Raw genomic sequence first — 11,621 nt, 5'->3', positions numbered from 1 at the left:
AATTACCCCCGAGAGTACGGGACGGGCGAGGTTAGGTTCCGGTTCTGCTGGGCCGCACGGCGGGGCGGGGTTGCGATTTTTATTTTCATTTTGCTCCCGCAATCTGAAACTTGTAATCTGCTTGCTAACGGGAACCACCACCAGTGTTTTAGAGAGCGCCAGCTCCGGAGTCGACCGGAGAGATTGGGACAGAGATTTGTAGAAATCGCACCCCAAGGCACGACACCTGAACCGGACCGGAACACCCGAACGGCCCGATTCACCCCCCGGGGGCATCAACAACCGACCTTGTTCGGGGTCAGCGCAAACCGACGACGACTTGGCCGAAAGCGTGCGGAAAACATAAAGAAACGTCTGCGGCCTGAAGACCTGAAGCCTGAGGGCTAACTTCTAGTGTTTTTATCACAAATTGGCACCTTTCCTTGGCCACGCACAGCACGAGCACCATCCGCACGCGCAGAAAGAAAGTCGCCACACACGGGCTAATGGGAGCCCCGGGAAACGGCGGAAAGAGAAAAATATTCGGCACACAAGGAAGTAATCAAAGTCCGGTGCTGATCGCGAGAGAAAAAAGGGCTTAAAAAACGGGGCCGCTCGAGGCCTTTGGGAGGACCTCATCTGCGCGGACCACAGAAATCTGTGGGTGCGTGCGTCGGGGCACGCGAAACATTAGCTGATCCAAATTTGGGTTTCGCATCCGGCCCGGTTTCGCCCGGCGATCACCCGGTCCGGCGATGAGCATGACGGAAATGGAAAGGAAAGCTGTGACGATCGTCGGCTATCAGCTGGGGCTGCTGCTGCTGCTGACCGTGACGTTGGCGTCCGCCATACAAATCGATAATCGTCTCGTACAACCCCAACATGGTGAGTGTCGTTAGTGCTTTAACTAGTTTCGCTGATTTTCTTTTTTTCGATTGGTCCTCTAGATACTCTTTCAAAGAATAATTTTTATATTTAGCATATTTGGTGTATGTAGTATTTAGAACACTTAACACTCGATGGAACTAAAGAATTGAGCATCGTTCCGAATTCGATGGATTTAAGGAATTAAGAGCCGAGGTTAGAATGTATGCTATGCAATGTTAGCGAACAGTTAAAGCATACACGTTCTATTCTAATTCTATCTTTTGCGAAATGGAAGTCAATAGCTCATAAACTTTATTAAAGTTTTCGTATTCATTTTCCACTGAACCGACGGCTAATCGTAGAATGAAAATTAGTTTAATGCCCACTTTAAAATGCTGTTCTAAACAGCACCCGATAACTTTCACTTTTTATTATTCCGATGCTTCTTCTGCGCCCGTTCTGATTCATTAACTCCGGGCGTGGAGCGTGGCTCCGTTGGTGGTGGTTAGTTCAGCAAACTAACGCCCGTGACCGGGGGACGGCACACTGACCAACACCGCGGCCTCACCGAACACACCTCACCCGAATGTCAGTGTGTGGGTCCAGCGCGTGGACCATCTTCGCGGTGCACTAACAATAACAAACATCCGGTCCGCGGGACGCCCGAACAACACAATCGCGTAATGCGAATTCAATGCCCGGATTACATAACCCGCCCGCGGGGAATGTACTGTGTGGGGTGTGTTCCCTCCTCCCGCGGCCCGACCGAAGAAAATGGGCCGACGGACTGGGTCGGTCACTTTCGATTGATGCCGCGCGTCATTTGGTTTGGTGCGCGAAATTCTGGCGTCCGCTTACCGGTTGTTAACTAATGAGGCCACCAGCCGATTGTGCGCCGTGGACCGATCGATTAGAGAATTTTAATTGCTCACACGCACTCGGCCCTTAATGATGCTCACTTCCTTGTCTTCCCCAACAGACTGCTTCGAGCGGATAGCGCTCGGCGCAATGCTGCCGTTCGAGAAGACGTTCCGCAACTCGGACACGAACTCGCTGAAGATCTGCGAAACGCTCTGCCTCAACGACAAGGAATGTCAAACGTTCGCCTTCGGGTAAGTGACCGGGACCGTGCCGCGTTCGAGCAGTTCGGTTGCGTAATGCTTCGTTCTCTGTTTCAGGATTTCCGGTAGAGGAAATGGAACGTGTCAACTGTCGGCGAACACGATCGACGCCACCAAGTCGCGTCCGGTCGGGACCATCTTCGATCCGGACTTTGATCTGTACACGCGGAAGTACAACTGTTTTTTAGATGGACCCACAAATCCTCCGCCCAAACCGGGAGGTAAGTTAGTGGAACTTTAACGTTAATTAGTTAAAGGTCAGTTCATTAAACCGTTTATTAATCGTTCTAGGCCTGGGCATCTTCCCCGGTGGTGAATTTCCTCCGGGAGGAGGTCCAGCCGGTTCTCAGCGACCACCACCACCGTCCGGTGGCTCGTTCCCTCCGCCGGGCATCATTGATCGACCGGGACCGCCGGTTTTTGGGCCACCGCCCGGCGTAGGGCCAACTGGTGGCATTGATCCACCAACGACGGCCAACGGTGGTTTCGTTGACACTTCCCGACCCAACGGTGATTACGGTGGGACGGCCCCGACTAGCGACAGTACCGCACCGGGGACAACCTACGGACAAACCAACGGCGAAACGCTACCTGAAACGACGGCTCCGGCGGAAGAGTACTACACCACCAAAGACAACGGCCACTCGACCGGCGGAGGCAATCCGTATCTGCCGACGAGCACGGCGGCGGCAACAGGACCCAATTACGGGCTGGGAGCACCCGGCCAAACCGGCGCGACGATGCCCGATCGGGAGAACCCCAGCAAGTATCCGCTGGAGTTGAGACCACCGTACGGACAGAGTGCTCCCGGACCCGGTGGTCCTTCGAAGCCCGGCACCTATCCGTATCAGTTCCCGATGCTGTACGAAACGAACTACCCGTTGCCGAACAAGCAGACCAACTCGGGGTACCCCGAGATCTACGCTCAGAACGTACCGACCCTGGACAACAACTACCTGCGCCCGGAGTACGGAGGAACGAGCTTCGGTAGGCCGTTGGGACCGTCCGGAAGTACGCCACCGATCGAGAATGGTTACGGTGGGGTGCAACGACCGAGCGCCGGTGGAACCACCGGCTATGGTACCGGTGGTGGATCCGTGTTGCTTCAGAAACCATCGTCCCCAGGTGGTGGTAGTGCTTCCGGTGCCGGATACGGTCCTGGTCCTGTGCGTCCTTCCGGTCCTACCGGGCCCACGAGCACCGGTTACGGTGTTGTACGTCCGGCTCCTGCGCCTCCCGTTCAACCACCGTCGGGCGGCAGCTATCATCAAGCCAACGGCCCTGACCAACATAAGCCCCCGGCTGACCACAAGCGCCGTAAGTAGCACGACGTCACAATCGATTGCACAATCGAAACCAACGTGTCGCGTAGAACAATTAAACACTTTCGTTCTGCCGGAGTGCGCTCACTGAGCACGCTTTAGTGCGGTGATCCACGCAAACAACGACCACCGCCACGTGGTCCGTGGGCAACCACGTTTTTGTTGCGCGCCCTACTGATCGGTGATCGCGGAGAGCGTGGAATGTGGCGTGCGATGGTGCACTTAATCATTCACCTGTCAGCGCTCTGGCCACTCCGGAGTGTGATACACTTCAATTCGTTTGCAAAAAATCGCAGCAAAAATCTAGAACGAAAGTAAGTCAGTGAGGAAGTCAAATTAGTGATCGATACTAATACATTGATTTGAATTTGACATGAAAAGTTCAGCATTAAGTTTATACCCTTAAAACATTTTACTATTCGAGCTAGCTTTATTGGCCCTTCTCTCATTCCATGAGTTATGTGTGACAACAATTATCTAATTGTGACCCTCGGTGATGCTCGCTGCCTCCACTGATCACCGTCGGCACCAGGGTGTTGATGGGCCAGCAACACCATGCCCATCCGGTGCATCAAACCATCCCGACCGGCCCTCCAACATGCAGGGCAAGGGCACTGCGTTGCATCGCGTTTAGAACGCCCCGCACTTTTGGGTCGGCCACAGGGCAGTGCTGTCAACGCCAACACGCGTAGCAAAGGGCTGGGTAGTGAAACAATTTCATTGCCATTACCCACCGTAATTGCCGTGGCCCGGCCCGGCAATGACTGCACCCTCGAGCGTGAGGTGCAACTGCGTAGGGTCTAATTTCATCTACATCACCCAACAACGTCGCCCTCCGATGGACAGGAAGAGCACCTCAATCCAATTATGACACAATTATGCTGCCCATAGTGGGTGGCGTGTGACGCATGACGCCATTTTCGCTCGCGGGCGAACGTGTTAGAAGTTGGAACCGGTGACTTTGAAACAGTAATGGGTATAGGCATTTTTCGGTTATTTTACATGTTTTATAAAGGTATGTCTTAAAAGGTTAGAGTCAATTTAATTTGATGTAACAGGAAATTCTTCTAAAGTATCCGGCTAACACATGGGCTGAAAAGTCCCGGGCCTAAGGGGCAAAAGTCGGTATTTTGCTCAAAGTTGGATTTATTCATCAATGTAATCTCCTTCAAGAGCTACAAAATTATTCCAGCGCCGCTCTTACATTTCCTTAACACTTTTGTAGAAAGATTTATGTGCCTCAAAATAGTCCTTAGGGAGCAGGGAGTAGGGAGGGTATGAGAAAATGCAGGGAATAGGGAAAATTTGTTTCTTTGCGCCTTTTTAAAATAGTCGATGAAGATTACACCACGCACATATCAAAATAAGGAGGTCATAACCTATCCCACCGATTGTTGTGCTTTCGGGTACTTTGGAAGAAGTTCACCACTCAGATGACGATTGATTTGATTTCGGAGTAAAGTGATTGTTGCATGTTTCATCCATTGTCGCATATCGACGGAAAAACACTACTCAAAATCATCAACATTCATTTGGACCTCCAATGCGTTCTGCATCATCGGTGATTGTACGACCACGATGCTTGATATCAGCAAACCAACAGTTTCTTGTTGTTTCTGATGAAGCGGAGTCCTTACAGCACTTTTAAGACCATTGCTTCGCTTGAACGGTTCCCCATCAAGAAGTGTTACCTCAAAACACGAAATTGTTTATGAATATTATGAAATTTTAAAACTTCATTTTTAATTTTAAACTGTCTTTTGAAGGTTACTGAAAAAGCGACGAATGCAATAAGACTAGCGCTATTTACGGGTTAGGCTCAGGACTTTTCAGTCCATGTGTTACAATGATTTTTGGTTCGATCAATTTCTCAATTGACCGGTCATCAATTTCTGTTTCTATATATTCATACAAGTTTTCAACTTTCATCAAAAAAGGTACTCGAATAATAATGTTAATGGGTTTGTTGTTGATTGTAGACCATATAAGGGAACCAGTTCTCGAAGTGAATGGCTGACTTAAATTCAACGATCCGTTCGCTCACTTCCCTGTAGTATCGGTCATCGGGTGGACAGCTGATGAAGATTGAGATGAGCACCGTCCCGTTACGTTACGTTCCCGGCCCCCGCAGACTCCAAACGATCGGTTGACCAATCCTGCATCATGTCACGATTCATCAAGTTACAGCGCCGACCGTTGTTCCGTTGTTACACATTTGACCGTTAGCCACCGTAGACGGTCCGGCTGGTGCGTGTACGTGATGGCTTTATGACTCATGTTCGGCCATAAACTAGCGTTCTAAACGATGTTCCTGTAGCGCTTACGTGGAGTCCGTCCCGCTGTGTTACGTCCACGGTAGCCCCGGGGGGCTTTGGTTGCGGTGGCGATGCACCGTGACGCCACTTACGAAACACGACGGTTGGACCGAGCCCGGTGCCCAGGTGCCCGTCGTGTGTGTGTCTGTGAACTGGGAAAATTTGCACTCACACTTTCTGGCTTCTGGGACGCTAAAGAGGAAGCTTCCTGGCAAGATGATGATGCCGAATTTGCTCCACAACCATGTGGAGGTTCAACCTGTCACAAAGGATCGTTTAGATTCAAATTGATCATGCTGCCAAACTAGAATGGTCCGATTTTCTTCACCGTACCGGGGTTGTTAAACTTGACGGTAGCACAGACAATGAGGCCCGACTCCGCGGAGTGGTCATATCGCCCGAAACTGCCAACTACACCGAGTCATTCAGTGCGCTCCTCAGAACCCAGAACCCAGAAATGGTGGCAGACGGACCGTGAGTAACCCGAACAATGGACCTTCACCCAAAATGGCAGCGATTAGCATAATTCGGTCCACAAATGAGGCACACACAATCGGTAACCTCTGGCAGTTCCGATACAGATGGGTATCTTCCTCGACCGGCGCACGAACGCACGCACGCCATCGTCGCGATTGAGGTGATGAGTTCTGGCTGGGCATGCAGGGGCGCAATTACTGTGTACTAAAAGTGATCAGAGAGAGAGAGAGAGAGAGAGCTAATGCTCGACTGCAGCATCAGACTTCCCATTCTGTGCTAAAGACGTTGAGACATACTTTGAAAACCTAGCCCTTTGTGACTAGGACTTGGACCTGAGCTTGGAAGAGCTTGTAGTAAAATTTCGAAAGGGTCCTAGAGCGCCCCGCCAATAGCTATGGCAGGGCCCCTCAATACTGTTTGACGCCTCGAAATGACCGAAACCGATTTGTCATGCTGACTGGTTCCGGCCAAATCGTTGCGTCAAACCACTGTGACACCCCAAAACGGGGAGACCGAGAACGGACATTAGCACATTAGTCGGTGCAGCAGGGTGTAGCGTGTTTAATTAAATATTCAATGTCTCCAAAGGTTGGTTATTAGGCTCGCCGTGATTTGGTTCGAAGACCTTCAGAAGATCTCGGTTGAATTCATTAACTGAAAAACAAAACGCAAAGCCAAACAAACAGCACAATTCGTCGTTTCGGAAACCATTCGGCGGCATGCAAATTAATGCTGAGCACAAGCGTCAAGCGTGCACACATTTGGCGCACTTTTAGCCACCGAATTTCCCGTTTGGTGATTTTTTCGTTAGGGGGTTTCCTTTATATGCTTCGTTCGGCTTCCGTTTTGGTGAGAAAATCCGGTGCACGCACGCACCACCAACGGTGAGGCGAGCACGAGATGGACGATCGTTCGGTCTCCCCTCCCGGGGGCCGATGGTGGTCGTGTATGTTGAGGTAGTCACCGCAATCTAAGCCACCGTGAGCGCGAATTCGGCACCGCATCCCACCTGTTTTTGCGAACTGCGCGAACTCCTAACCTTCCATCTTCTGGTCGGCGTAAGGTGTGCGGCGCTCAGTCAGTTTCGGTTCAATCGCGGAGACGTTCGCATCGGTTAACCTCTTGCCTATTTCGCGGCATGGTGATGGTGCTAGGTGGTCCTGTATCGATCCACTACGATCGGCCAATTTAACCCGCACGTGCTGTGATGATCTGAAAGGCCCCCGTGAAAGAGTGCTTCTGGGAATCGGGTGAATTAAACCGATCGTGCGGTCGGGCTGCAAGGCTTACAAATAACATCGCATCACGCACTTGTGTAACGTAAAGTGAAGTAGCTGTACAGTTTTGTTAGCCACGTTATCGGTTGTATGCAAATTGCGGTTCTCTGATGAAACGTGCGTGGTGAAAAGGTGAAACTTTTTTTTTCTTGCGACTGTTACACTCGATCGATCCGTAGCAGATTGGGCGGCTGTGATCATGATAGGCGTTCGCCCGCTGCTGATCCTCATCGGCGTCAGTTTGCTCGCCCTTGTGCCCACCAGTACCACCGCATCGACGATCATCATCGTGGAGGATGCTAAAGGTTACGTATATGGTCTAGTAGCTTGCTTACTAATTGCGTTTCATAAATTCCCCAACCTCTTACCTGTTACCTGTAAAAAAGGTGCGAAAAGAATCCTTATCCTTAAGCTAATGTTGAAATTGAACGGCATGTTTCGCCGTGGCAAAGGAAGTTAATTAAACAACAATTTATCGGTGCCTCGACCATGGATCATCCGTCTCCCGGCACTGATTAATCGGATTCTAAGCGAAAGAAGTTAGTTTGAACCCTGACAGTGCATCGTGCTGTGAGTTCACAACTTAGCATTGGTGCTTAATACGGCTCTGCACGTTCTAATCAATAACAATAATAACCATTTAGTGCAATAGTATCAAAAGCACCATATTTTTGCCATTTACATATAACAGATACGCATGCAAAAATGATGGACATCGGATAGCTAAGTTCCTTTATGTCCTTTCTTGGCAAGAAATAGGGCCTGCATCATTCATCGTTATCGTTTGAAACAAATTCTCTTCACCATACTTCCAGTGTAGAAAATAAAGTTGAAAGGGAACACAAACAGCGAGTTGTTCGCTGTCAACCATTTTGGTGTGTAGTAAACGAAGTGATGATCAAAATTTATAAAAATGCAAAAAGAATTCACTGTTCACGAAACTTTCTAGTAAGGCTCACCAGTGTCCTAATCAAATTATTGTATAACTCTTCTGACGTAAATCCTTTCTGAGGCAACGATCTGTAAAGTTTTTACCCCGGTTGATCTTTGATCGTTTTTTCTCCAATCTTACGACGGCAACAAATTTTCTGTCGCAACACAAAAACAAATCAATCAATAGAAACTAATTTATTGCGATTGGATGAGGCGATCCAAAAAAAACTGAACAATGGGCCAGCGTTCGTCATTTTTTAACTAAAATCTACACAGTTTGGAACGAGCAAAAACCACTAACCCCGTGGCAAATGTTAGATTCCAATCCGAGCGGTTGCCGATCGCTGGTCAAAGATTCGTCTGTCGCATGTGTGTGTGTTTTTTTTCTCTGCACGAGAGCATTATGAGAACCACGCGATCGGCAAAAAACGACGACCAGCCCAAGCCCTTAACAACCGAGACAAGAAACATGTCTTCCCGGGCCCCCCCGACGCCCATTGCAGAAGGGTGTCGAAATCATCGTTAAAATCTCCGGTAACGGTTCATGTCGGCTCTCCGTGTGATGGATCTGGCGATTATTTGCAAATGTTTCGAACCGAACCGACGACCGCACAGCCAGCCAAACCGCCAAGCAAACACACATCAAAACATGACAGATGCACAGAAACAATCGATCGCGCAAGAACGCCGAGACAAACGAGGGACTTCCAAAACTGCGGTCAACCACACACACATACCGGGGGGTGGCACACGTTACGCTACGGTGCCCTAGCCAAGTTGAGGTGGAACTACCGAATTCAATGCTACCATTGTGACCATGCGCCGGGTTGTGTGTACGGTGTTCTGTTCTGAGAGCGCCCAAAAGTCAAGCATTGTTGCCGGGCTTGCAGGTGCAATTGCCACAGGTTGCAGCTCCAAGGCGGTTGTCCAATAAATTTTGGTCCCATTCTCAACCGGCCTAAGAACCACGCCAGAGTCGCCACGCCATCTTGCGCCACACTCGTGGTGTGAGGGCTTCGACCGGCGTGAAGTTGGTAAACGACGCGTGACACAGTGTGCTCTCGGTGTGTGCCTAGGGATCCCGACCCGGCCAGGGACAAGTGCAGCCGGGCTGCACGGATCTTATCTCACCCGAACAGCAGCTCCGTTTTCGAAAATGGCAACCTTCCTGGCGTGGCCCTCTCTGATGGCTCCGTAAATCATATTCAAAGTTATTCCTGCAGCGACAACTTTGCTGGTTCGCGAGGAAGTACGGTCACTTCCTTGCCCGTCATTGTGCGATTGAGGGGCATCTCGACTTCCTGATGCGTGGACACCTTTTGCATGCCTCAAGAGATCCAAAGCTCCCAGAAACACACAATGGTGCCACCAGTTTTACAATGACGTGAGCGAGCGGCGATGATCTTGACCGTGAGCCACCGGTGAGAGCGACCTAAAAGCCAAACCAAACCTCAATTCTCCACTTCGCTGATGCTCCGGAAGTCCACCGGAGATAACTTATGCGTGTTGTGCCCATTTCCGCCCTTCATCGCGCTGTAATGATGATGATGGTTATGAAGATGATGGGCAGCGATGCGTGGAGTGCGATTTCGTCGCCTCCGCCGTAAGAACCTTCTGGAGGGTGCGCATGGATTTCGATCGTTAATGTCCACAAACGTCTCGTTACAGCTTGCTACCGTCGGGTGCTAGCTGGGAAGCGGGTCGCCCCGCAATGGGTCCGCCGGACGTTGATTTGTGAGCGCGTCGAGGACTGTCAGCGCGAGTGCGGCGACGAGAGGCGCTTCTCGTGCGAAGGGTTCAACTATCGGTAAGAATCGGCGGTGGACGACTCCTTCTGCGAAGAGAGGCTAATGTCTAATGCTTCGACGTCACTTTACAGCCTCGATCCAACTGGCCGCGGACAGGGTGACTGCGAGCTGATCGACCAGCCGCTGTCGCAGATCGACCTTTACTCCAGTTCACACCAACGCGATTCGAACCTGATCCGCGATGCGGACTACGACTACTACGAGCGGGACCGCAGTGCGACGGCCAACTGCCGGCCAACGTGCAAGGACTGCGTGCTGAAACCGTTCCGGCCGGCGCTGGAGTTCGTTCGGCCGACCACCTACCGACCATCGCACCATCCGGAAAGCTACAAACCGTACCCGTCGGAGTACGAGGAGGATCACTACAAACCGGCGATCACGGCGATCGACAAGTACCGGCCACCGATGTACTCCCGGCCCGAGTTTGAGCGTTACAGCCCTTCGTCGGGCTACTTCCCACCGCCACCACCGGTTGATTCGTATCGACCCTCGCTAACCTTCAAGCCACAGTACGGTGCCGAGATCGATCGCTACGGAACGCTCGAACACGGCGGTATCTACAAACCAACGTACGACCGTCACGAATATCCGTCGCACCGGCCACTATTGCCACACCACGAGGAGCTGCGTCCCCTGCATCGACCGCGCCACCCGTACGAAGACCGCGATCCGCCAGCGACAGCGCCCGTGTCGACGTCACAACAGTACGGAAACGGTAAGCCGGCCACCTTCATCCCGTACCTGATCGGTCAGAGCATCCACAAGAACGGCGGGGTCTACGGTGGATCGTACGGGGGCGGCGGCGACTCGTACAAGTCGATCTCCGACTACTGGGGACTGCGGAACGAGATCAAGCGCTACGACAGTCCAGCGTTCAACTACTTTGAGCTGCGCAACGATCGCGATCACTTCGACGACAACAGCGTGTGGAGCTACGGGGGCACCAAGTACGGGTACGATCCGGACCCGTCGTACCACCCGTCGGTGGTGCCGTACGAGCGGGACCACCAGCCACCACCGCCGCCGTCGGCCCCCAGCGTCTTCGTGGACCGGGGACACTTCGGGCAGCAGTGGATCCGCCGGCCGAGCCACGAAGAGTGTTCGGTGAAGTCGAGCGAAGGGTTCCGCCTGCACAAGGGCGTCGTGAAGTACGCTCTCAACACACCGACCGTGATCGAGTGCGAACGGATGTGCTACTCGGAGTCGCGGTTCCGGTGTCTCACGTTCAGCTACCGCTACTCGACGGTGTCGCGCGAAAACTGCCTCCTGTGCGATCGGCCGTTCAATCTGCTCGACTTCTACGCCGATCTGGAGCCGGACCGTGACTACGACATTTACTCGATGAGCGATGACGCGAAAACGTGCCACCCGGAACCGAGCCACCCGCGGCGGGACTACAACGCACGTAAGTTGAGGGCGAGGCTCGGGTCTACCCTACTTCTAACTGTATCCCGACCTCTGCAGAGTGCTTCATTCGGGTGATCGATTCGGCGCGGTTCTTCAAGTCGATCGTCCGCGACTC

The 11,621-nt window shown here is 51.8% G+C and overlaps 1 protein-coding gene across 1 annotated transcript; it reads left to right on the top strand.

Moving 5' to 3' along the window:
* Window positions 1-740: 740 nt before the first annotated feature.
* LOC128276046 (uncharacterized) lies at window positions 741-11,614 on the top strand (the record flags this gene model as incomplete). Its single annotated transcript, XM_053014517.1, has 7 exons — window positions 741-864; window positions 1,826-1,958; window positions 2,025-2,188; window positions 2,259-3,284; window positions 9,960-10,098; window positions 10,171-11,504; window positions 11,564-11,614. Coding segments are annotated over exons 1-7 (2,971 nt in total), but the record flags the coding sequence as incomplete, so codon positions are not given.
* Window positions 11,615-11,621: the final 7 nt, after the last annotated feature.

This window comes from Anopheles cruzii, unplaced genomic scaffold (genome assembly GCF_943734635.1).
Source record: "Anopheles cruzii unplaced genomic scaffold, idAnoCruzAS_RS32_06 scaffold00368_ctg1, whole genome shotgun sequence".
Classification (NCBI taxonomy): Eukaryota; Metazoa; Arthropoda; class Insecta; order Diptera; family Culicidae; genus Anopheles; species Anopheles cruzii.
Note: the sequence above shows the minus strand (reverse complement) of the source record. Positions and strands in the feature narration are given on the sequence as shown.